Raw genomic sequence first — 25474 nt, forward strand, 5'->3', positions numbered from 1 at the left:
TTGCTGCCCTGTTGAGATAAGATGTATTGGGATGGTTAGGGGGGATTTGCTTGTGTTGTAAACTGGTAAGAATATTGTCTGTCCTCTAGGTTTTGTAGGGGTCATGGATGCCATCACTGACTTAGCTAGGCTGGAGAAGCTGCTGAGTTTGAGTTGTGTGATTCTAGTGGGACGTGGCCCTGTTTTGCAAGTCGCTTGGGTTAATGATTCTCTTGTTTCTGTTTCCAGTTCTGGCATAAAGCATGTTTCCACTGCGAGACCTGCAAGATGACCCTAAACATGAAAAACTACAAGGGCTACGAGAAGAAGCCGTATTGCAATGCGTAAGTCTCTGCTGCCTGCTCTCGTTGCCACTGAGAAAGCGTTGGGCCTGGGGGATGCTGTAGGACTTGCTGGACCTTCCTCCCTCTTAAGCACCAGTCCTCACACCCTGAAATGAGAGGTCTGGGGGGAGCCCTGACCTCAGCAGAAACTGTCTTTCCCTGCTGCTCTGCAGCATTTTCTGGGAGTGTGTGAAGCTCTGGTTGAAGGGGTCACACCAGCCAATTAATGCCAGTATTAAAACAGTGTTTTCCAGGCTTAAATGCCAGCTGATGGCTGCTCTCCAGTTCCAGCTTGGGCAGCCAAAAGGAGAATAAAATTTAAATACAGGCAGGCATTTACATGGAGTTGATCTTGATCTGTATTCCCTTAAAGAAGGGGAAATAAAGGTGTTTATACCACCCCAACTGAACACAGATGTTTGGGGAGAGGAGAAATGCCCTTTTGTGCAGGGGGAATTGGGTATGTGAAACAGCAAGGGATGTGGGTGTCACTGCAGCCTGTGCTCTGCTGAGTTCATGGCCAAGTGCATTCACCCTAAGCTTCTGGCACTTGCCCTGGACGTTGAGAGGGTAAATGCATCTGAAGGTAAATGCAGCTTGAATGCAAAATCCTTCTCTCCTGAGCAGCACAGGGGAGATGGAGGCAGAGCAGGGTAGAACAGGAGCAGCTGCCTGGATGCACCCCAGTCTGCTTTCCTGGATCTTTCAGGCTGCTTCTGAGTGGTGGATGTTTGCTGGCCCCCACTTCTTGCTTCTTATCAAGGAAGACCCTTAATTGTCCACAGCTTTCTGGGCTCTGCTGTTGCATAATGAATGCTAGTTCTTACTCAGCCCAATAGGGAAGCACTGAGCTCTAGGTACCTGACGTGTTTCTTAATGTCTAGAAAGCAGCTTTGCAATAAGATTTTTGTAGCTGCTTCTTAGACATTAACAGTTCTTAGAAAATTAGATAACATAATACTACTTAGCACTTGTATAGCACGGTCCTTTCACAGAGTACTTGAAAAACATTAATCCTGACAACATCCTTGTAAGATGGGTATTACCCTGTTAATGTCTAAGACGAGCTGAAAGGAGAAGTGCCAAGACCATCAGCTGTATGATGCCTTAGCAAAAACCTCCCACTTCTGTAGCTCTTTTGTAGGTTGGCTATTGCTGATATCAGGTGTTGATGATGATTGTGACTTGTCCAAGGTCCAAAGCTTCTGTTGATCTGAGTTGAGACTTCTAGCACTAAAGTCTTGGCCGGTAATGGTTGTGTCCTGGGATCTCACCTGAAATGCAGGGTGGCAATTGTGTGAAAAGTACCAAATAACTCTTGGTTGTCTTGTGTGGGGGCCAACAACACTATTAGAGCTCCAGCTTCTGAGGTGAAACTGGGAACGTACTGGAGTAGTATGATGGGGAAACCGGTGGGCTGAGGCAGGGTGAAGTGTTAATTAGAGGGATACTTGTTCCTGGACTGTGCAGGCTTTTCCACCTACCATGGTGGTGGTCCAGCCAGCCTGGGATCTGTGAGCTCGAGACCTTGATTTGCAGAGAGCTGCAGGAGATAAGACCCCAAGCTCTCCTTAGTGTCCTGAACCAAAGCTTTCTTTGGATCATGGGCACCCTGATACCAGCTCTGGCAGAGAGCTTTGCCTGGCACCATGTGCTGGGGCAGGCCCATCCCTAGTGCTTCTGCCTCTGGCTGTAGGGATGGGCCTGGGGTCCTGTTCTTGTGCTCTCTCCCTCCAGGCTGCTGGAAGGGAAGTGGGATAATAATGGGAAATTCCTGAGATTCCAAGGAGTCTGCGCAACCCATCTCAGTTTCTCAACCCCCTCTGCTTGAGAGCTCCCTTTGATGCTGGCTTGCTGTCTTAACCCTTTAACAGCCTCCCTGAAGAAAAGGAGTCTGTCTTGCCTCTACCCCAGCGTAGCCCTGGGTGTTGAGAGTTGTGCACAGAAACCTGCATTAAATGCTTTGTTCTTCCTATTTTGCCTGGCCATGCCTTAAAGCAAAGGGAAGTGAGAGCAGCCAAAAACTGGCAGATGAGGCTTTGCCTCTGGCAGCTGCCAGCCCCTTGTTTGTTGGGGTGGAGGCTGTACGGTTGCAATGCCCAGACGTGGGGTGAAGGGAAGCTCCAGCCAGAGGACGTGGGTTTGGATGTGGGTTTGGTTCCTTCTCAGCTGCTGCTCCCTGAGTATCCTGGGGAGGAAGAAATGTCCAGGCAAGGTAAGCGTGTCTGGCAGAGGACAGCCCAGGAGGAGCCCACCCTTTCCAAACAGCTTTTGCTGAATTTGGAGTTGAGGGGCAACGTCTTCTATCCCCTGAGAAGGGGGTGGAAAAGCAACGTTTATCCTGGCAGGGAAGAGGCTGCTTTTCTGAACATGCCTTAGCACAGGGTCTCCTCTGTTTGAGCCATGGCCTTCTGCCAAATTCCTGAGTTTCTTTCTTCAAGAGAGCAGGAGGAAGAGGGCTGGGCTTCCTCCCTATCTGACATTACCCAGCAATAAATCTGTGTGAAGCCTTTCAAGAAGGTGGCTGATTAACTCTGCCCTCTGCCCTCCCCGTACCCATCAGTGTTGGGAACTTGCTTGGTGGCAGATGTGATGGTCTCCACCCTCCTCACCGTTCCTCTTTTGACTTCAGCTGGGTACTGGGGTGACTGGTTGTTCACTGGAAGCAGCATTGCTGGGCTCACTTCTTTACATGAGCACTTTGAACTAAAAGAGGTAGAAGTGGAGGAAGGGCAATATCCAGGTGAAGTTTGAGGCTTCTGCAGATGAAGGGTGGGGGAGACCCCAGCCGCAAAGGACAGGCAAGACTGTGTGTGTTCAAGGGGACCGGCTGCTCCCAAATATGCATTATATGTAGGCTTTAATTTCTTACTTGTTGTGCTGAAGGGATAACAGAGCTCTGTGTTGCAGCTGGCAGGGCTGAGGCTGGGGGGATCGGGGCTGTGTCCCAAATAGAGGTGGTACCTGCAGCAGCAGAACTCTGCTCCCCTCCTTCCAGGCAGCCCTGGTGACTGGCAGCTCCATGCTTTGCCTCAGTGGTGGCTCAGCGTGCGGCACAAATCTGTGCCTTGAAAATCCTGTCTGAGAGTTCAAAGCTGTGTATTTGGTCCGGGGAGTCGGCATCTTCAGAGACATCACTGGGCAGCGCTGCTGCTTGAAATGCAGAGAGGAGCTCGCATATGCCTGGGTGTGGAGCTGTGTTGAGGTGGGGAGAAGGAGCAGCATCCCAGGCAAGAGGCTCCTTTTCTGCCTCTCTCTTGGCTACAAGGTTGTTCGGCTCCTCTCCCTTGAGGACACGGAGAAGAGACCTGAAGCTAGACTTTTGCAGAGCTGTGGCTTTGCCCAAATTCGTGCTGATGAACAAGCAATTGCCCTGTTGGATGCCCCTCTGTCCGGAAAGCCCTACCCTGGCTGCGCACGTGCATCCCCTGGGCTGGCATCCTGCTGCTGGAGCACGGCTGATCAGAGGGGCTGCCTCTGCTGCCTGTGCACCCCATGGTGCTGGATTTTTTTTTATTTCCTTACTGCTGCAGACTAGCTGGCAGGAAGTTAATGGCCTACTTGCTCAGCAGTCTCTCCTCCCCCACCAGGGAGAGGCAGCCTGGCCTGATGTGCAGAATCCTTTGTTTGAAGGTGCTTGGGGAGATGGTGCTGCCGACCGAGACCCTCTGCTCACCTTTGCTGTAGTCCTGGCTCAGGCTGCCCTGTGAGTGCAGAGCACAAGGAAATAAAAGTGCTGCTCTGTCTCCACATCCCCCTTGCTAAACTGCATTCCCCCCCCCCCCTTCAAAAAGGGGCTAAAGGCTAAGCAAGACTGCCAAAAATATCTTACGTAGGTGTGTCAGCAGGGTCCCCGCTCCCTCCATCTGCCGTACTTGCGTGACTTCAGCTTTCCTTCAAGGAGCTGACTTTCTTTGCAGAGAAACCACACCCTGCGTGGTGGTAGCACGCGTGCCGATGTGTCCGGAGGGATCGGGATCTCCATGCTGACATTCCTCTTCGCTGAGTCAGGGCAAGCGGCTCCCCGGCTCAGCAACTGCCCTGCCCGCCTTACCTAGACCTAGCACCTCGTGTTACTGGGGCACAGCAAGTCTGAATGGGAGCTGTAAAACCTTTAATTCCTGGTGATGACCCGAAGAACCTCCCTGGCAGATTTCTCACCGTTAAAATCCTTGCCTTTCCATGCAGAGCAAGCGGCCCAATACCTCTGGGCTAACTCCTTGCTTGGAAAAAGTTAGTGAGCGGCTCTGAGCTTCACAATGAGCCAGTGATCTGTTCTTGGCATTCCTCTCTGCTCCATCTGGTAGCAGCCTACTACATTAATAAAGTGATCTTCCAAGTTTGGGGGGGGAGCAGGAAGGGAAAGAGGAACAACTGTGTTACTGGGACGGAGTCCAGGTGTTTATCCCATGCTTTATTTGTGCTGAGTTTCTGGATGAGAAGAACTGCCTTTCTGTCTTGGTGTGCACACTTTGCATGCCGTGGAGCTCTGAACAGATTCTGCTTTTTGTCTTGGCATAAATGAAAGCTGGCCTTCCCATATGCTGCTGTGGTGGGGGAAGGACCCCCAACACGCAGGGCTTTGAGGAGCTGGGGGATACAGGGTGCTTCTGCTTCACCTCTGCTGTGTTTGGGGAAGGGCTTGCTGATGCATCTTCTGTGGGGGAGAGGGGATATGGCGCATGGGAAAGCTCTCCTGAGTAATGCTGTGATTTAATGGCTGGAAGGCTGCAAATGTTAGCAAATCCTCTTTGGGGTGGAGCCTCTGGTTTCTGAAGTGCTTGGGAAGGGTTTACTCCGAGTGCTGTCTGTACCACAGAGTTCTCGCAGCTGACACTATTCCTCCTGGAAATCCAAAACCCTTCTGTAGGGCTCTGCTACCCTCCCTCCACCCCATCTGTGGCTGTTACCTCCTCTCCCTGGCTGGAGATCAGTTTAAACCAGTGATGCCCCTGCGTGCACAAGCCAAAGCATCTGCAGAGGTGGGAGAGGGGGCGAGGGGAAATGTCACCATAACTCTTTGCAGGTAACTCTTCTCCCTCCTGGGCTCACCCTGCGTTGCCATGTTGTTCCTTTCCAATAGCCCTGGGTGTTCGCCACCCACCTGGCAGATGTTTCCCAACTGCTCCTGGAGTTAGGAGGAGGAGAGTATGTGCTCCTGCTTATTGTTAAAGACTAAACAATCTCATCCTAGCAAAGCAGATGGTAAATGAGCTTGTTCCCCAAGAAACGCTATGCCCTGTAGTCAGGGTGTGCTGCATCAGTGGGTGAGGGTCCTCTCGCTGTCACTGTCCCGTGGTGTACAGAGTGCGACAAAACCGAGCCGGCTTCCCCGCTCCTCCTGCCCTGGGCTGGCAGGCAGCAGCGCAGCTCCCCCTGCACAGGGGGGGTTTGTGGGTTCAGGCAGAACTCCAGGGCTTGGCAGCTGCCTGCAGCCCTGCCCAGGGGATGGGGCAGCAGCCACGCAGCATCCTCGGAGCCAGGAGCCCGGGGTTTGGGCTGAGTCTGCAGCAAGGGCTGCCCAGCATTGACCTCGCTGGGGTAGCGGGGGCAGGCTGCAGATGAATGTTGACTTTCCTAAACTTGCTTATCCATGCCTGGGGCCAAAAAACATTGTGGAAAAACCCAGCTCTGTTGCGATGCCTGCTCTGTTCCCATAAACAGTGGTGGGGGGAGGATGGGATGGGCACTGCTCTGTTTTGGGGGAGCAGCGTGATGAGCAGAGCCCTTTCCAGAAGTGACTTCTGACTTCACAGCTTGGCAATCGCTGTTCTCCTGCATTCACTTGAAATCTTTCCATTATGGATTAAAGCAAGCTTGTGAAAACAGGCTGTTTTTCACTTAGGCAGTATGCTGTTCTGCAACACCCTTGCTAAGTGCTGGCAGAGCCTTTGGGGGCAGGGGTGAGAGGGATGCTGCCTGTGCTCATGAAGAGCAGAATTGGCTGAGCAAAACCCTGTTCCCTGCTGCTGTCCTGTGCCGAGACAGCCATGCTAGAGCTTGTGGCGATGGGTTTTGGCTGCTTCTGCCTCTTCCAGCCCTGTGCTTGCGTAGCACCAGTACACTGGGTGGGCAATGGGAGTGTCTTTGAAAAACAGTATCCTTCAAAGTTGTGCTCTGAGTTACTTTATGCAAAGCCAATTTTTGGATGGGCTGTGAGCAGATGCTGGGAGAAGGCAGCAGCTGCACACGTGGAGGGCTGGACCAGCCATTTTGGCAGGCTCTCCCTGAAAATACTGGGAGGAACTGAAGTCTTTCTCTGCAGCCTGCTCTTTTATAGTAGGATGTTTGCAAGCCCTCTGCAAAGCGGCGTGGTGCTGCTTTTATTATTAAAAAAAGAACAGTTTATTTTTTTAAGCTTGTCCCCAAGAATCGGCAACTCTTTGAAAGGCAGGATGTGAACTTGGAAGCCTTCTGGCAGAGCAGAGCCTATTACTTCCTTTGTTTAACTCTTCTTTCCCAAAACCCCGATGCAGCTGCACAAAGGTGACTGTCACCTCTTGGAGGTGCGGGTTTGTGGGTGGGGAAGGGGATGGTGTATTTACATCCAGTGCTAAAGTCTGTGCTGCTGCTTGCGGGACAAGTCGGCCAAAAGCACTTGCTTAAAGCAGCCTGCACTTGAATACAAGCAACACTTTGAGCTAGAGAGGCTCTTCTAAACACTCAGTCATCTCACACATGATCTATGGTGTAAACTAGCCTTGCTGGAGGGACAGATATGGGTTTCTGAGTCAAGCTGAAGATGCAGAGTCTGGGTTCTGTAGCTAACAGACCTGCATCAGTTGGCTCTTTGTAGAGCAGCTGGATGGTGCCATGCTGCACTTAAATGAGTTTTTACAGATGTGTCCCACCAGTCTCTTTATTGAAGAAGTTTAACTCTGTTTCCAGCTAGTTGGAAGCCCCAAAGGCAGAAGTTCAAGTGCTGCCACTTAACTTGGCTTCCTGGGAAGGCAGTTCTTGGGGACGAATGCTGCTTTTAGGGCAGGACTGGGATGCGCTGGGGTGCAAGTGCTTGGAGATTCACATTGATCTGGAACTGAGGTCGCTGGCAAACCCTTTATGCTACTGCTCTGGGTCTGGGAAAGTGCAAATACTGCCCAGGTGTTGTCGACTTATGGATCATAAGGGAACTGGGACCAAGGTGCTGGTATGGGGAGGAGGGGTCTGTTTTGATTTCTAACGTCCCTGATAAAGGAGCTTCCGAGCTTAGCCTGCCTTTGGTCACGCAGCTATTGCTAGTGGCCCCTCAAGTGAACCGGGTGAGCTCTTTCTGCTGTGGCTGTGCAAGGGTGTCTGTAGTGATTCTGGGGGAAAAGGCAGAGCTGCGCGGGGAAGGTCTGTGAGATGCACAGAGCAGACGGACCGTTATCCCATGGGAACCCTGCAACTTGCTGTTAACGGCAGGGTAAACTTTCATCTGCCTTGGAGTTGCTGTACTCAAAACAACTGCTAATGCAGGAGCCAGACAGGCTCTATCTGGCTGGAGGAGACTCGATTGACCTGATTTAGCAATGCAACAAAAAATGTCTAGTCTCTGGTGGCTGTGGCTGGCCTGGCACAGCCTCGCTGGGGTATCTTGTCAAGGGCTCATACGCAGGGTCTTGCTGTGGGCCATTAATTGGAGGAGGAACTGTGTGCACTGGGTTTTTGTGGGGTTTTGAGGGTGGCAAGTGGCTGCCCCCTCTGTGGATGGCGCCTGCCAGGCTGGAGCTGTTGCTGTGATGCAGAAAGCAAAGGGCTCTGGGCTGTTTGTCTTGGGACGGGGTGGGGGGCAGATGCCCCATGCCGAGCTGGGGGCTGGCTGCCTGCACAGGGTAGACAACCTCTGGAAAGCGGGGCTGTCTCTGCCATCACTATGCTCCTCCTCTCCTTAGCAGACAGTTCAATTACTTTTGCAGCGTGTGAAATCTGGGGTGGCTTTTCTTGGCGTCTCTCCTGATGGGTGTAATCACCCGAGGTCCTGTGGAGCTGCACGTTAAAATGGGTATTTTTCTGCCAGCCCCGAGCAAGGATGCGACGCTGGCGCGCGCCGCCCCAAGTGCCAAGCCTTCGCTCCATCACGTGTCCCTCTGCCCCACATACCCGTGTGCTGCTTCGCTTAATCTGACAGCAGCCCCCCGCGGCGGGGGATCGGGTTGGGGGGGAGGGATCCCGCTTGTCCCATTCGTTAAGCTCTAATCAGGCAGAGGATGGATGCCAGCAGTGTCTGCGAGGAGAGACCCCGAAATGCAAGGCCAATCCACCAGCCGTCTGGCGGCTCTGCCCCCGAGACCAGCAGGCTCCTCTCCATCAGTCGTTAAAATAATCCGTGTCTGCCTGGCTGATGGAGCAGCTGGGGGGATGCTGAGGGCTCGACGTGCACTCACCCTGCCTGGGCTCTGCACCCTTCCTGCGTTGCAGCCCCCGGCTCGGCTGCCACAGCATCACCAAAGCCACAGAGCACCGGGCGATCCCCGAGACCCACTGAAATTTGGCTCCTTTCCTGCTTCGCCCTCCTGCATCCCCATCCCCTCAGGCAGGGAAAACACCGCGATGCTCCTGCCAAAATGGGAGCAAAGCGTTTGGATCCTGTTGTAGCATCAGCCAGAAGTAGGAACCGGGGCACCTCCCTACAGGTATCTCGCATGGGGTTTTTTTTCCCTGGCTCCCATTTGTTCTTGAAAGGTTACTGGTTTTGCCTGAATAGCTATTACTTAGCAGCAGACTTTACACAAATGTCACATCTAAGGGTGCGTGGGACTAATGATTTCCTTGCAGTTTGTCAGAAGAGGGATGGTTTGAAGCAGCTTCTCCCCATTTGACTTCTCAGGCTGCTTGAGCCTGAAGCCTGTGGAGCCTGGAGGGTTTTTTTAATGACCCTTCAGGGCTTCATTTCCCCTTAATGTGACTTTTGTTCCCGGCACAGTTATCTACCTGTTGCAGCAAGTTAGGAAACAAGTGTTTCTGCAGTAGAGGGAGGGAGCGAAGGGCATTGGGGCAGGTGTGCACGTGTTACAGGAGTGTACGTGAGCGTGACACTGGCAGGGACCTGCTGGTAGTGGCCGGGCGAGCTCTTGCAGTGTGATCCCTTCTGCGGCTGCTGGCAGAAAGCCTCTTCCTCCACGGACTTTGGGCTCAGTGCTGCATGGAAGCTGCTGTGGTGGGCACCAAAATTCCTGCTGGTTCCAGTTTTGGAAGCCTTTGGCTCTGGTCCTTGTTGGTGAGGATGGCTGTTTGGTAATTGCACGGGTGGATTTGGCGTGTGTTGCTCACGCTTCTTCTGAAAGAGTGAGGCAGGTTGAGCAATAAACACCCTCCCCTTCCCTGCTTCCCCAGCCAAAACCTATTTATGGTGACGGCTGGGGGAGGGCAGCGAGGACCCACAGCTCTGCTTCTTCCTCGGTTTCGACTGTGAGAAGGGGGAGAACCAGGTCTACTCTGCCACAAGACCCCCCACGCGAGGAGGGACGTGCCCGTCTTCGCTGCAGATCCCGCAGATGCCCCGTTCCCACGCACCCGCTGCCTCCCGCGCTCCCAACCCAAGGCAATTCACTCACTGCCTTCTCATTAAGATTTAATTTATTGCTGACTATTACTGTGGCTGATCCTCATGCATAGGAGATGGTTTTCCCCTCTCTGATGTGTGGCAGGGATCCGGGTGTCTGTGTTTGTACTGGCTGGGCAGGGGAAAGCTCTGGCTTCAGTGGTGGGGGGGCTGTCACCGCTGCCGCATCAGGAACTCCGAGCCTTAAATTCCCCAAGAACTGACATGCCTTTTCTTTATCAGGCAGATCTCATGAGCTCAGGAGAAAAGCGATGCCTAATCTTAGGGGAAGACACTCAAGTTGTGCATCTCATCCTACGCCTAGCGCAGACGGACAGATTACTCCTGCCTGCTAACAACAGTCTGTAGGGGCTCAAGGCTGAGTAAAAAGCTGCCTCAAATCCTTGGGAGGTTTCCTCAAAATCTAACAGAAGCGGAAACCTAATTCTAGCTTAGTCTGTGCGGTCTATGGCTATCTTTTCCTCTCCCTTGCCAGACTGTGGCTGTAGCAGGCCACAGACTGCTGTGAGTACCATGTTCCTGTAAATGGAAGAAGCAGGGCTGTTAGCTGTCTTTCGCTTTTTTTTTTTCCCCCCCTTACAACCATGGCTTTTCAGTTTCTCTGAACCTCCAGAGGATGAATTTCTCTGTTTCCAGCCCTCGCAGTGACTGGGGCTTCCCTCCTCCCTTCATCCGGAGGCTGCTGCTGGGGACTTGCCTTCTCCCAAGTGTTATTAGCATGCCCAGGGCATGGGATGCAGTTGCCATGGCAATGGGATGATTTCGGCTGGCAGCACCAGCAGATAGTACGGGAGCTCCTGGGCCGTGGGCTGAGCCGTAAATGCAGCTCTGGCTGATGGTGCACACAACTTAAAAATTGCATTTGCCCTTCACGGGAGCCATATGGCTCCCTGCGTGGCTTTCCTGCCAGCCTGTGTGCAGCCCTCCAGCTCAGTGCCCTTCAGGGGATGGGACTGTTAAAATTGGGGATCTCTGTAAAAGCTTCTGCTGAGCAGCACAAAAAAAAAAAAATCCTCTGGCTTTGCAAAGCTCCCGGGCAGTGGTGATGGCACTTGGCTCTCCTCGTAGGACCAGGACAGGGCTCTGTTCCTGTCCTCATGGGAGGTCAGGGGCTGGTCTTCATAGCCTGTTGCCTTCCAGATCTGATCTGCAAATGGAGAATTGGTGATCTGGGAGGGCATTTGGGGTTTGAGCTGTTTGTACTTAAAAGGTGGCTTTGTTTTCTTTGACCTTGGTATGAGTCAGGTAGTGACTTCCAAGGAAGTCAGGAAAGGGCTCCAGGATGTGAGTGGTAAGTCGGGTAAAACAAGAGACAAGTCTCAGGAGTGTCCTCCTGTGCCACTGTAAGCTGAGGTAGTGCACTTATTGGATTAGCACTACTGTTAATTAAGGCCCAGCTCCCCCAGCAGCTGTCTAATGGCACCTGGGTTTGGAGAAAAAAAAAAAAAAGCCCATCTCTGGCTGATGGTGTTGGCTCCTGACTCTGCCCAGCAGGTACCAGCCTCCCTGTAGCCGTAAAGTGTGCTGCCCCTTCAGAAGGGGAAAAGAGTCGTCCCTGGGAGCGGCTGAGGTGAAGCACCCTTTGAGCAAGGGCTGTTAAATGCAAACTCCTTTGGTATGTGCTGCCTCGGCCACCAAAGCTTGCTGGCTACTAAGAAGGGTTTTGTCATCTTTGCGATGACAAAAGGGCCCAGTTCTCTCAATGCTGTCTCTTCGAGGTATGAATGCATTAACCCAGCAGCTAGTGGGATTGCAGCAGCCTTTACAGGAGCAATCTTTGCTAACCAGAGGCCAAGCTGGGCCAATGTGATTTAGACCGAGCCCCTCGCTCACCAGCCCCCCCGGCTGTTTCTCTCTGCTGGTAGCAGACAGCAGCTGGGGTGGATTTGGTCTCAAGGTGTCTTATGCTGGTTTTGCTCCTTCTAAAATGTCACTCACCAGTGCAGCTCCACAGCAGTGGCAGTAGCTGAGCCTTTGCCAAAGTGTCCGGCAGAGAGGTAAGTCAGGACAGCACCCATCCAGGCATCTACACTCCAGCAGCACCAGCTGCTGGGAGAGCAGGAACTGTGGCCAACATGTCAAGAGCGCTTAAATAAAACAGCAAACCCCTGCCCAGTTCTGCAGTGCGCTGTCCGTTGCTCCTGGTGAGTGCAGGACCCTCCTGGAGAATCAGATTTTATCATTATTGGAGTCTTAATGCAGGAATTTCTCTGCAGTAAGCTGCAGGCAGTAGCTTGGTGAAATATCTGCCTTGATGTTGTATCCCAGCGTGAAGCCTTGACATACCGGTGCCCGAAGGTAGTGGGGAAGGGAGCCTGAACACATAGTATTAGATCCCCTCTAATCAGATTAATCTAAACAGAGATTAAACTATATCCTTCAAGCAGTTGGTGATCTGTTGTTTGTGTAAAACTGATTCTTGTCCTTTTTGATCTTATTGCGGGATGTTTGGGGGGGCTGTGGAGGGTGAATTTAGGCTTATTTGGTGTGGGTACGGATGCATCCTCTGTGTGTCCCCACCTGCTTGTGAAGGATGAGGGCTGACTGGGGTCTCATGGCCGATACCCATCATGGGATGGCTGTCCTCAGGTGGACAGAATATTTCCCATCCCTCTGGGACCCTGGTGTTGACTCCCACCTCCCCTAAAACAGGAGGCAGCTGGGATGGAGGTGATGGGAAACAGCAGGGGTGATGTCCAGCAGGACAAGACCTGGAGCAGGGAGGTGATGGTGTGTTTTTTTGGGAAGCTGGCTGGAGGGTGGGTTCCCCTGCCATGCCATGGACTGCAGGGCTGGGGAGGGCAGCAGACAGCGAGCTGCTGCCTGCCGAGTTATCTTTTCCCCTTTCTGCAAACCACATCTGCATTGTTCGGTTTCTGTGTGTGTGTCTGTGGGGGGGGGGGTTCTCTTTATGTTTTTTTTCAGTAAGCTGAGACAGCTATTTTTATTCTCGAGTTTCCTGCATTGCTGCTTTAGTGAGGTATGTGCTGCTCTTGCAGGTCTGCGGTTGCCTATCTGTTGCTGACCTGCTCCAACAGCACTGCTCTAAGGCAGCAGCTTTCAACCACACTCCTCCACATGCAGCTGGCTTTCTGCTCATTTACTTTACTTTCATTTGACCACACTTCAATTAGCCTTGGGCAGAGGTGCTAATGCTGATTCTGTAAATAGATAATTGCTAATGCTGGAGCACACAAGCTCCCAATGCAGAGACCAGAGGCGGCTTAAGACCCACAAAGACCCATTTCATGTGGTCTGGGAAGGGACAGGAGCTGCAGCTATCCCATAGTTTACTGTGTAGCCCTCAGGTGAGACCTTGGTTCAGCCACCAGTTGGGCTACATGGATGGAGAGGTGGGAACTGGAGGCTGCACAGTCTGATTTATAGCCCTGAAATGGAGATCAGCGTTGTGCTCAAAGCCTTCAGATCCCCGAGAATGAGTGAGACCTCCCGGTTGTCCTCTGCGAGGAGCTGCAGTCTGTTTTCAGTGGACTGCTTAGCCCTGGTCGCCTCTTTCAAGAGCTACTACAGTGAGAGGACAATTGGATTGCCTGGCTTTGTGAGAGAATTTATCCAAGTTCTTGCATGTATTTGAAAGTGGAACTGAGCTGCAGCATGACGTGCTGCCCTGATGCCATGCATGTTCAGTGTGAACTAGGGATGGTGCTGTCTCTGTGCCTCCCACCCATTCTCTTGCACTAGTCAGTAACTTTGCTAAAATCCTGCAATCTGTTTCTGCCACCCAATTTGGGAGTCCCGCTTTAACTCTCATGAAAGAGAAACCTCTGACCCTTTCAAAAAGCAGGTTTGCCCTTCTTGCTTTCTATCTGCATTATAAACCTGAAGCGCTGCCGTGGGACGTCTTCGGTTTCTGTGCCATCCCATGAGAGCAGTTACCATCTGTTCAGTGTCAGATTTCCTCTCTGGGCTTTTCCTGGGAAGTGTTGTGCATGGAGGGCTTTGCCTCCACGGTGGCCAGCGCTGAGCAGTCTGGAAATGTTCCTCTTGCAAACAGTTTCCTCTGCACCATGTGTAGTTCTCCAGATACAGCGAGGGTGGCTGCTTGGGATGGATCTGGCTGTGGGCGAGAGCATCCTCTACGATCCAGGACGTAGCTGACCCCGAGCAAAGGACCAGGACCTGAGTGGTAAAGTGCCGCGGTGTTAGGACTGACCCAGCCGCTTCTTGGTAGTGTGAGAGACTCTAGCAATAACTTCTGTTGGGGTCTGGTCAAGCCCAGCTGGAGGTGTTTGCACACTAAACGTACCCTGTTATGGCAGCGATTTGCCTCTTGCTCTTTTCCCCTGTCTCCTGGAGGTGGGAATGGCCGTGTGAAGCTCACCTGCTGCTTGGACAGGGCTTGTAGCAGTCTCCAGCTTTAAGATTAGATATTTACTTTTTCCCAGTACCTGAGTTCTTCTAACTGTTAATTTATGTTGTCTATAGCAAAGGCTGCATGCGCTTTCAGAAACTGCTATATGGCACTTTAGAACAATAGCTGCTGGCTTGTAGCCAGACCACGATGGAGGTCTCCTGCTTTACACTCCCATTCTGGGCATGTCCTAAGGATTCACTAAACATGTTGAACTGGCGCAGATAAGTAGTGCAGACTGTGCCCCAAGACAGGCATGGTTATGCTGACATGGTTTATGCCAGGGTCGTGATATTCTACAGTACCTGAAAACCATAACATGAGGCTTGGGGGGCTGGAACTTCAGTAAAATAAGCAAGTAGAACCACCCTGCTCCTCTCTGACCCTTCAGGGCTGATACAGTGAAAGAGGCAAAGTCATTGTAAACCAGAGCGTTAGCAGCACTTACTTGGACTAATGTTACCCTGAGGACTGTTTGATGAAACATTGAAGATGTGTTAATGTCTCTCCAGAAATCAGACAGGCACAAACCTGGAATGGCTTTGTCCCCTGAGGAAAAAAAACCTCCCCTTTCCCTTTTTTTGATAGAACTGAAGTTTAACTGAAGTTAATATATTGAGACTGGGAGAGAACCCAGTGAGTAATGTATATCTGCTGGGGAAGGCGTCAGGCGCAGGTGAGCATGCAGAGTGAGAAATCCCATCATCCCAGACGGCTACCGCTAAACCTGCGTGTCGACGTGTCCGCAGCCCTGGTTGCGTTGCTGATCACCGCGATGCTCTGGAGCGGGGCCAAAGCACTTGGATCTCCTGGGGGCTGCTGGTTGCGTGGGGTGGGTGGGAGAGGGCAGTGAGCGTGGGCATAGCCCATGGGAATACCGTGACTAACAACCTCCCTTTTCTCCGCAGACACTACCCGAAGCAGTCCTTCACCATGGTGGCAGACACTCCCGAAAACCTGCGTCTAAAGCAGCAGAGTGAGCTTCAGAGCCAGGTGAGCGTGCAGGTCTCTCCTCGCCCAGGGCTGCCGTACTTTGCCCCGTCGCCCTACGTTCTCCCGTGCTCCGGTGCTTTCCTACACCCTCACGCAGAGGAGGGAGAGGCGGGTTTGGGGTGTGGGTCCCTCCTTTCAGATCTCGCCCATCTCGGCTGTGTTTACTGTTCCCTTCATCTGTGGCTGCTGGGATCTCCCAGAGGTGGGAAGGGTCCAGCAGGCAGCCCCCCTCTCCCAGTCTGTGCCTTGCACCAGTTTACCTTTTCCCAGCTGACATCCAGCCACAGTGGCTTCAGCTGGACAGACGTTGACTCTCTAGGCAAGTATTTCAGGTAAACCCAAATCTTGTAGGACTTGAAAGCTCTGGCAAGCAGAAATAAACAGATAAAAGGGATAAGGACTGGCCTAGATAAGGATTTCTTTCTCTAGTGGGAAGAACAGAGCCTGTTTGAGAAGGGTGTTGTCCAGACGTGTCCCATTTTATACCCTGAAGGTGTCCCTGGATCAGCAAAAGTCCCCAGCCTTGACACAGGGCTGTGGGCTGGCTTCTTGTCCCGATAACTCCTGATGATGCAGTGGGAACTGGTCACTTGGGTGGGCCAAGGAGCAATCCCTGGTTTCCTTCCCCTACTCCAAGACCCTGAGAACAGAAATGCGAGCATCGGTTTTGCAGAGAAACGGCTGGAAGGGCAAAGTTGGCACAGAAATGGGCAGCACTGGTGGGTGACCCTTCTTCGTGGAACTTTGCTCTGCTGAAAGGCTGTGCTGAAGCATCTGAGACTAAGCCCTGAACAGTTGTTGTGAGCTTTGATGTTGCAGAACTGCAGACGTGTGCTCAGAGTACGCTGCACTGGAAGAAAATGCATCCAGCGGCAATTTTGGCTTGAGTCAGCGTCTCGCAGGAGAACACAGGATGTGGCAACTGTTCTGGGAATCTATTTAATTTATTTTTCTTCCTTTGAGAAGAGGCAAAAAGACTGCCCAGGGTGTTGTCAGCAAGGCACATTGGCTCAGCTCAGCGTTGTAAGTGTTGGTCCTGGGCAGAGGGAGGACAGCTCGGGATTTGCCGTAGTGTTTTCAGGGTGAGCAGTCATTTTTCAGGATCAGTGCGCTACTCTCCCTGCTGTGCTGTGAAGGATGCAGTGACCTTCCTTCCTTCTCTTTCTATTAGCCTGAGAGTGTCAGGAGCTGAAAAGCAGATTGCCTAGGAATGCATCCCACCGGAGGAGGAGGAGGGGGAACCTCGGGACCTCACCTGTTAGATAGAGCTGGTGGTGCTTGTGCAGCCAGCATCGAGTTTTGAAACCTCTGCTTTTGTAAGGTGTCTTCCTCAGAGCAAGTTGCCCAACAGCTCCCTGGCTTGCACAAGTGCAGCTTGGCTCAAGCTTAGAGCTAGAGCTCAGCCTGGGTCTCGCTTTGTGTTTCATAGAGCGGTTAAGGGGACACAGTTGCTTTTCCATGGTAACAATCAAGATAATGCTGCACTGAGTGGTCTGGAGTCTCCAGCGCTGTTTTTACAATGAATTCAGGCTCTTCGTTAGTTGTTGCTTATTAAAGGAGACCCTGGGGAGGGAGCATGCTCTGCTGTCTGGGCTTTTCTGTAGCTTGTTGGGACTTTCAGCTCCTTGTGGTGTGCGGGAGGTGGCTGGAGGCAAAGTCAGTTGCCTTGCAGGGCAAGGGGTGTCTTTATTCTTTTGAGCCTGCACCTCCAGAAGTTCGTCACTACAACTCAGACACCAGCAGGACCTCTGTCCCTGGGAGAGAAGCAGCCATGCCCAGCTCCTGGTGGTCTCCTGGAATTTGGGGGCTTGAGCTGGGATAGCACAGGGCTGTATAGCAGCATTCTGCACTCGGTTGCCCGTGAACATGTCAAAAGAGGGGCTGGGGTGCAGGCAGGGTCTTCCCATCTGCCAGGCACCAGCACCCAACCTTTTCAGTGCTGGTCTCATGCCAGGATGAGCTGCGAAGTAGGACTTCTCTGAGCAAGAAGAAGAGGCTGCTGGGGGGGGTGCTGGCTGTTTGGGTGCTGGCAGAGCCCCTGCGGAGGGATGCAGGAGCGGTGGGAGGGAGGTGGCAAAGCTGGATTGGGTAGAAGCTGCCGGGCTGAAGGGCCTGGAGCCCTGGGGAGGATAGATCCTAAACACACTTCAGATAAGATCTTAATTTCTCTCTGCCTTTGTTCTGCCTACAAAGGGAGTCTCCTATTTTCCAAGCGCCAAACATTTGTATTTCTTGAAGCGCTCTAGCTAAAACACTAGCAGCCACTCTGGTTTATTGACAATCCCTTCTTACTAATTGCAGGAGCTGAGCAAACCCCAGGGGATAAGAATAGGTCACTTCAGCCCTTCCAGAGCTGGCAGCGGGGTTAACAGTCTTGCAAATTAACTGGATGCACTGGAGCTGTTAGTGGGGACAGGGAAAAGCTTGTGGAGAAGGGCTTGCTGGCTCTGCTTTGCAGTGATGACAGCTTAGCAGGATGGCTTCTGCACTGCAGTTTGCCAGTTCAAGTGCCACCTAAAAAGTGCATCCTGGCTAACATTGCTGAGACAGGCAGAGCTCTGCGTGTGGGTCTAGTAGTAAAGTCGCTTGTGGATTAAGATCAGGGTTGTGTGAACCGTCGCATCTTGCCTTCAAGCTTGTATTTGCCAGCCGAATTCAGCTGCGGCCGAGCCTTTGGTCCTTGGCGCGAGGGTTCCCTGAGTGCGTGTCCCTCCGAAGAAGCTGTGGCTGGGAACAGCTGGGAGCTGCAGTAGGAGAAGGGAGATCGCTGGGTCTGTGTCCTCTGCAAGGGGTTTCTATCTAGTGGAGGGTCATTCCCTGGCGATGGGAAGGATGCTCCCCAGTACTTATGCCTGTTCCTCTGGAGCAGAGCTCCTGTGGGGCTGGAGAGCCGCTGTCCCTGTGGATGACCCTGAGGAGGCTGATCCCGTATTTCCTCCCACCAAAAATACACAGCCTGTCCACCCTGGTGTGACTGGAAAAGCCGGTTGTTCACCGGAGGGTGGGGATGGGGCAGCTGCGTGCTGAGCTGGAGCGGTTTCATGTCACTCCCGATACCTTGGTTATTTGTGTCTGCTGAGAAGGCGTCTCCTGTTCCGGACGCTGGTAGACGCTGGATAATGTTGTCTTGTGCAGCTAAATGAGTCTCCAAAGTGACAGCTCTTACGCCTGCAGCCTTGTCTTACAGCCCACGTGTGGCAAGAAAATTGCAGGTTCTTGTCCTGTGGCTCCCCTTTCAAACTCCTAAAATGGGTGGTTTTGGGTGCAGCCCTTCCTGCCCAGAGGGTGGAGGTTCCCGTGGTGTGGGAGGCAGGTGCCCGTCTCCTGGCCCTCCTGCAGCCCTGCGTCTGTCACCCCGGGGAGCTGCTGTCGGTGACATTAAACCCTCCTCTGCGTCTACGTTCTCGATGTGCTCGAGCCAAGACCTGCAAGGGGTTATGATGTGTGAAGGGCCGTTCTCCAACTCCCTTTGAATAACACACGGATGCACAAGTCGTCGCTGTCTTTCCTATCATAGAGGGAGCAGTTCCCCTGGGGAAATTAATTGTGGATCCCATTTTTACAATTATTATTATGGGATGAGGTGTGGATACGGCACCGTCTGCATCGCTCTGCTCTTTAAAATGGTGTATGGCTGAAAGGCAGCTACGAGCCAGAGCGCTGGGAGTGGGTCTGTGGGTTGGCAGCAGCGGCAGGAGTAATGGCTCTGCAGCCCCTTGCGCAGCGCTGAGCTGGTTCCCAGCGGTACCCGTGTGCCCCGTGAAAGCACAGCGGGATGCACCGAACCGTGGATTTCTGTCCCTCTTTATCACCCAATGTCACCTGCGCTCCAGTTTCCGAGGGATCAAAAGGAGCAGGACCCTGGGAGCGTGGCTGGAGCAAGGATTTGTGCCTCTCTAAAGGCATCCCGGAGTGGGAGTGGGATTCCTCTATGGCTGGGGGTCACGGGTCACCTTTCCCCACCCAGCGCTGCCTGCCAGACTCCTGCCTTCACAGCCCGGTGTCCATATAAGGGCAGGGAGAAGCTGAAAAGCGCCTTGTCTGAATGTTTCCTCCCTCCTTTCCGGCTTTCTCCCTCAGCCCTGGTGATGGCTGCAGCCCAGCAGGACCCAGCCGCTCCTGTGCCGAAGCCAGGAAGGGCCAGGGATCCCGTTAAATTGCAATTCCCCCGTGCTCAGGACGGTGTCTGCCCAGTGGCCTCCCTTGCTTCCTCCCAGCATTGCCCCGATGCTCGTGCCATGCTCTGGCTTCTGTGGCCAGGCGTGCTGGGGTGCAGGAACCCCAGCTAGCTGGGAGAGCCAGCCTTGGATGTGCGTTTTGGGTTAGTCCTGCTCCCAAGTACCAGTATCTTCCCCCGTGACTTCAGGATCGGCCCCCTCCTGCAGTCAGGCGTCCCCATGTGGCAGTTTTTTTCAGGCCAAGTTCCTGTACCCTGAAAGATAGAGGGGTAAAAAAACAAGGAAGATGGAGGGGGGGTGGGATTTAGGAGGGCGAAAAAGCAGAACTTGCCAAAGGAACTGCTTAGCCTTGTGATTAGCTTATCGCTTGGTGACTCCTTATCTTTCTAGCCTGGATTTCTTACAGCTTGTCAACTTGTGGGTGTGCAGCCAGCACAGTGTGCCCTTCTTGGGGCTGGCTGAGCAGGAGGCTGCAGGATAAACCCTCTTCTTCCAAGCAGCATCTCCAAGCACAACGGCAGGGCCAGCATCCCAGGGCCAGGCTGCAGAGCTCTCAAGGAAAACAGCCTTTATTGAAAGCTGAGCAGATAAAGGACAAACACAGCCCCTCTGCCCGCCTGTCGCTGCGGCTGAGCAAACTGGGGCTGGTGCTTTGCAGAGCAGCTGGCGGGGCTGACTCAGTCCCTCCTGATCCCCTGTCTGGGTGTGTGTCATAGGTTTTATGTCGCAGTTCTGTTAACCTTTGGTTCCTTGTGCCCGACGGTTAACACCTCGAGGCTGCTGCTTCCTAATTGCCGATGTTCAAGCTATGTTCTTTACCCCAGCCAGCAAAAGGTTGGGGGGGTTTTTCTCTCCCTGTTACTGCTTCAAGCAAAAGGAGACTTCTGCCTTGAAACTGGTGTCTTGTGTTCCTCTGATGTGCTTTGGCATCTTGGTTGTATGAAGATCCTCCCAGGGTGGACTCTGCAGCCTTGTTCATTAAGCCTTTGCTTTCTAACGTCACATTAGAGTTAGCAATCCAAAGTGACTCGTAGATGATACCATCTATCTAAGGGTTTCTGTGATACCCCATGGCTGTGAAGAAGGGGCAGGGGCTCTGATGTGCTTCCGAAGCTTGCATTTCTCCTGGTTTGCGAGGTAGGAAGAGCAAATGTTGTGTCTGCAAGCAGAGCACCAAGCTCTGGGCTATCTTCACCGCTGTAGCCCATGCAGCCAGTGGCGAGCTCTCCCTTGTGCCTGCCAGTGCCCATTGCAGAGCTGGTGCCTGGCATCCCCTCCTGCTCCAGACAAAACCCTCTGAGCCACCCCAGCCTCCTGGCAGGACCGGCTGGGATGTGGGATGCAGAGAGCTGGCCTGAGCCCGCAGCCCCTCTGCAAAATGGAAACCACAGCATCTCGTTTTCCCCTGGAAGTCTCTTTTCCTGTGTTGTTCTGGACCACAGAAGGGGCAGGACCCTGCTTCGTGATGTGCTGCATGCCCGCAGCCCTGGCTGGCTCCAGCACCGGAGGGATCTGACCTGGGTACATCAGCGTGGCCAAGATGCTGCCTGCCGTGCCAGGTCCCGCGCTGGAGGCAGGCAAGGCCACGGGAGAGCCCGGATGGCAGCGGAGGTGTGTCTTGGCTTCTCCAGAAGATATTATAAATGTTTGGCAGCCATTCCCAAAAGGTGTTTCCAGGCCCAGCTGGACATGCTGTCTGGATGGGAGGCGAATATGTGAGGTCTGAAGGAGTGTCTCCGTAGGAGTGCGTGTTGGGGAGAAATCAGCTTTATCCCGCCTCCCCCGCCGTGCTGCCGGTTCTCTGCCTCCGAGATTTATCTTGGCACGGCACACGAGCGCAGCGCCAATCCGCGAGCGCAGCCCTTATCCTGCGAGCTCTTTCTTTGCGGGGCCAGCCCAGATTCCCGACCGTCCGTCTGGCAGGCTGCCGTCCGGCTGCGGGATGGGAAGGGTTACGGGAAGCTGCCTTGTGCTGGCCAGACACGTTGGTGTCTGGCCCCTGTGTGCTTCGTGTGCATTTCCCCGCTTGGGGAGCGACGCATCGGCCGCTCTCCCAGCCCGCTCCAGCAAAGGCAGCTCCTGCTCCGCTTCTCCCACCGCCCGAGGGGATGAGCGTCGGTCCCGCGTCGCGCACACGCAGAACCGGGCTGCTACGTCTGTCCGTGCCGGTTGCACGGGGGGGAGCCCAGAGGTTTGATCTGCTCGCGTGAGAGGCGGTGGTGACCTTTTCGTTTTGGTGACAACATACGAGTGTCCGCAGTGCGCAAGGCGAGCTCTGGGGAGGTGAATCCCTGGAAAGGGCAGCTTTGGCTGCACATTGGGCAGAGCCCCTTTAGGTTCTTTCCTCCCTAAAGGGGCAGAGGCAGCTCCTGAAGCCATCGGTGCAGGGCCAGATCCCCACAGAGAGGATGGAGGAGGTCACAGTGTCTCTCTGCCCATCCGCTTCCCCCCCCACCCCGCCATGAAAATAGGGCATCTTTCAGGCTGCTTGGACCTGAAAGTAAGCAAAGCTGCTGTGTTGGAGCAAGCCAGGCAGCTGAGTGCTGTTTCCTTCCCTGTTGGAGCCATCGAGTCAGCGGTTGGGTTTCAGCTTCTGCAGAAGCTGCTTCTGCTTCTGCGTGACTTGAGTGGGAGCAGCGGTCCTGCGCAGAGTGGGGCCAGCTGGGACTGGGGACCAGGACCAGCAACCCCTGGAGCCAAGGCTGCTGAGGACTGGGGAGCACATCTGGGCTGTGGTTGTGTGCTGTTAGCTCCCTCCTGGGAGAGCTGGAAAGCCCAGTCTTAAAGCTGTATAAAGCTGTATTTAAAAAAAAAAAAAGGGGGGGGGGGGAAATAAATAAATGGGACTTTCAGCTCCTGGGTGTGATGGGAAGGGATGCTGATGTCAGTGTCTGGCAAACAGAAATGAGGATGCTTGTGTTTTGCCAGGCTCCACCCTCCAAACTCTGGTTTCGTTATGGTCTTCTGGGTGTATTCCTTCCCAGAGGCAGCTAAATGTCCCCTGACGTAGAAACGCTTTTGTACGGGTGTAACTCATAAAATCCTCGGGGCTGTCGAGCAGGCAGCCTGCCATGGGTCGGCTGCTCTGTGGTACGTGACTTAGGCGCGCTGGTAGCCCACAGGAAATTCAAAGTGAATCCAAGTTACCCCAGGCCCTGCTGAAAGAGAAATAAGATCAGCAGATGCATAGGAAGTTGTTTGTGTGTTTCAGCTCTCGGCAATACCCCGTTTTGCTATTACTGGGTACGTTAGGGGGTCTCCTGAGCAAGGCAGAGGCCCTGTTAGAAGCTGCTGCATCTCATAAGGCACGTGGGTCATGGTGAGGGTCTGTTGCTGAATCCAACTGCTGCGCACACCAGCTTTCTCCCATGTTTAAATCTTTTTTTTTTTCCTTGTTTGTACCCAGATTCGCTACAAGGAGGAGTTTGAGAAGAACAAGGGGAAAGGCTTCAGCGTGGTGGCTGACACCCCAGAGCTGCAGAGAATCAAAAAGACTCAGGATCAGATCAGCAACGTGAGTAGCTTCTAATCTCTGCATGTGATATTGCCATGACCTTCCTCCCGCCAGAGCAGGCTGGGGGGGGCTCTGCCCGCACAGCCAGGAGCAGACCCGCACCCTGACGGCTGCGAACGAGCACTTGAGGCTGCAGCATCTGGAAAGCCTGGCAGCATTAATTCTCCAACCCATTTGCCTGGGTATCCTGTGACCTCCTTGCACCTTTCCCGGCTCCTCCATCCTGGCAGATGCTGCAGCTGGATCCAGAGGGGTATCCGCGTCCTTCATGTCTCCCGAGGTGCTCAAGTCCACGTTGACTGTGAGAAGCAAGAAGGGGAGCAGCAGAGAGTGGCATTTGGTGGGGGCAAACGGGGGCAAATGTGGACCAGGGGCAGTCCCATCTGCCCCTGGTTGTCACCGTAACCCACAGCGTGGGCAGCGCTTGGGCGGTCCGGGCTCGCCGGGGCCAGCCCCCCCACTGCACCCCCAAAGAACTTTGGTCCCTCTTGTGCTCTCTTTGGCATGTGTTTGTGTGTGGAAACCCTGGCCAAAGGCACACCTCTTCCTCCTGTCCCTTTGCAGCTGTGACTGTCCTCTGCCAGGTTCCTCTTGCCTTGACCCCTCCTGACTCCTGCAAAACCCGTTCCAGCCATCATCCGGCTGTCGGGAGCGTTTGCTGCTGCAGCTGCTGTTGGTTTGTGTCGAGGCCGCGCGCAGTCCCCAGGGTCCCACCACCTGCTGTCACCAGACCCGAGGGTAGGACGGGCAGCGTCAGCCGCTTTCCTACCTACAGCCCACATCTCGTGTTTACCGCTGCACCGGAGCAGTCTCGTGGGGAGCTCCTCGGGGTCCCTTGGCCACGCACAGCTTCCCTCCTGCCATCATCCCGCCTCTGCGCTGGTGTGGAGGGGTTTCTGGGGGCTGCACAGCAGCATCTGCATCTCCATCCTCCCTTGACCTTCTGGAAGGGGAGCTCTGCAAGAGACCCAGCTCTCCCATTTCTGAAAATTGCATTAAAACCATGCCCAAGTTCAGTGGCAGCTGGCCTGGCAGCTTGTGCTTTACCCAGCAGCCTCCGTCCGTATCCAGGTGCTGGTGGTGGTGCGGCGTGTGGCAGACGTGGACGTCTGCGTGTTGCCATGGTGAACGAGGAGGATGCAAACTTGCACGTATAGCTGCGGCACCGGGTGCGGCAGACGTGGGGTGTTAGCTGTCCCCTGCCCAAACTCGACCCCGTGCTCCCAGGCGGCGTGGCACGGGAGCCCTCAGTAGCATCTGCCCTCAGCAGAACGCAGGGAGTTAATTAACCTTTAGCCGCTAGCGAGAGTCATGCGCGTTCGTTATCGAATGCCCAGGAGCTGTTGTGAAACCCTGGGAAGGCTGGCTTCTCCCTGACGACTAAACCTGCCCCTGGAGCGCAGCTTTGCACGAGAAACCTCTTGGGTGTCCGCTCGACAGACGGCTTCTGTGAGCTCCTCTCCTGCTTCCAGCTCTGCAGTGCCCTGAGCTGCTCGTGCTTTTCCATCCTCAACCATCCCTACCTTGGGGACAAAGCTCCTGGGGTGGGAGCTGCTGTCTGTTCCCCCCCAGGTGTCCAGGGGAGAAGGGTCTGGGCTTGCAGGAATGCAGGGAGAGGGAAGACCGGTGCCTTTGCCCACAGTAGGAGCTCGCACGTGTACACAAACACGAGAATGCCAAGCGGGGTGGGAGGAGGTGGTTTTATTCCCTCTTCTTCTGATCCCATTGTGCAGTTCTCTGGCGAGAACTGATCTCTCCTGGGGGAGCTGCGGGGTGTTATCTGCACACCAAACCCCAGGACAGCGAGGGCTGGGGAAGGCTTCCCGCTTGGGAAATGGACCTGGTTGGAAGATTTTTCTCTGGGGGCAGCTTCTCAGCGGGGTCCGAGCTGGCAGGAGATGAGCACAGCTTCCCCGCCACGGAGTGGGGCTGCGGTCTTTGTTACAGAAAGCACCGCTCTTTTGAGAGAATCTGTGGAGGTTTAGGGGCATTAAATAACCCAGCAGAGAGACGAGAACAGCCCGTGTCCCTTCGCTCAGCCCCCTTCACCCTCCCTCAGCCGCGGCAGCGGTTTTCAGCAGCTTCCCTGTGGGCATCTGGCTGCCTGCCTGGGGTTGCAGTGACCCACTTAATAAAGACATGAAACAAACCCACTCCCTGCAGAAAGCCTGGCTCAGCAGGCAGCGTTTCACTCCCAAGGGTGCAGCTGGGCAGGCACACGGACAGCAAAGGGGACTGCCCAGCACGGCAGAGCTCGCTGGGGCACGAACGCCTCTGCAGCACAGACGTGCCCCAAACCACCCTTGGTCGGAGGGTGCCGATACGATCCTGCACGTGGGGAAATCCTCCTGGCAACGGAGCTACGCAAAGCCTGAGCCTCTGACCGCCGGGAAATGCTGTCCTGAGGCTGTCCTTGCTCAGGCTCGCTGCAGCGGCTGGGGGAGCAGGGTGCTCCCCCCGGGGTGTTCTCCTTCCCGGGAGGGTGGCTCTGCTCCAGGCTCTGCCTTCTGCCTGTGCAGAGAGCCTGCTGTAGTGCCCTTCAGTAAATAA

The 25474-nt window shown here is 54.0% G+C and overlaps 1 protein-coding gene across 1 annotated transcript in view; it reads left to right on the top strand.

The window, feature by feature from the left end:
- The window catches only part of LASP1 (LIM and SH3 protein 1), a 34970-nt gene that overhangs the window by 5005 nt on the left and 4491 nt on the right, over nucleotides 1-25474 (top strand). Inside the window, exons 2-4 of the mRNA XM_049800333.1 lie at nucleotides 229-323; nucleotides 15148-15232; nucleotides 22817-22924. Coding sequence (XP_049656290.1) covers nucleotides 229-323; nucleotides 15148-15232; nucleotides 22817-22924 — 288 coding nt within the window. The remainder of the gene's footprint in view (nucleotides 1-228; nucleotides 324-15147; nucleotides 15233-22816; nucleotides 22925-25474) is intronic.

The sequence above is a fragment of the Accipiter gentilis genome, chromosome 5 (genome assembly GCF_929443795.1).
Source record: "Accipiter gentilis chromosome 5, bAccGen1.1, whole genome shotgun sequence".
Taxonomy (NCBI): Eukaryota; Metazoa; Chordata; class Aves; order Accipitriformes; family Accipitridae; genus Astur; species Astur gentilis.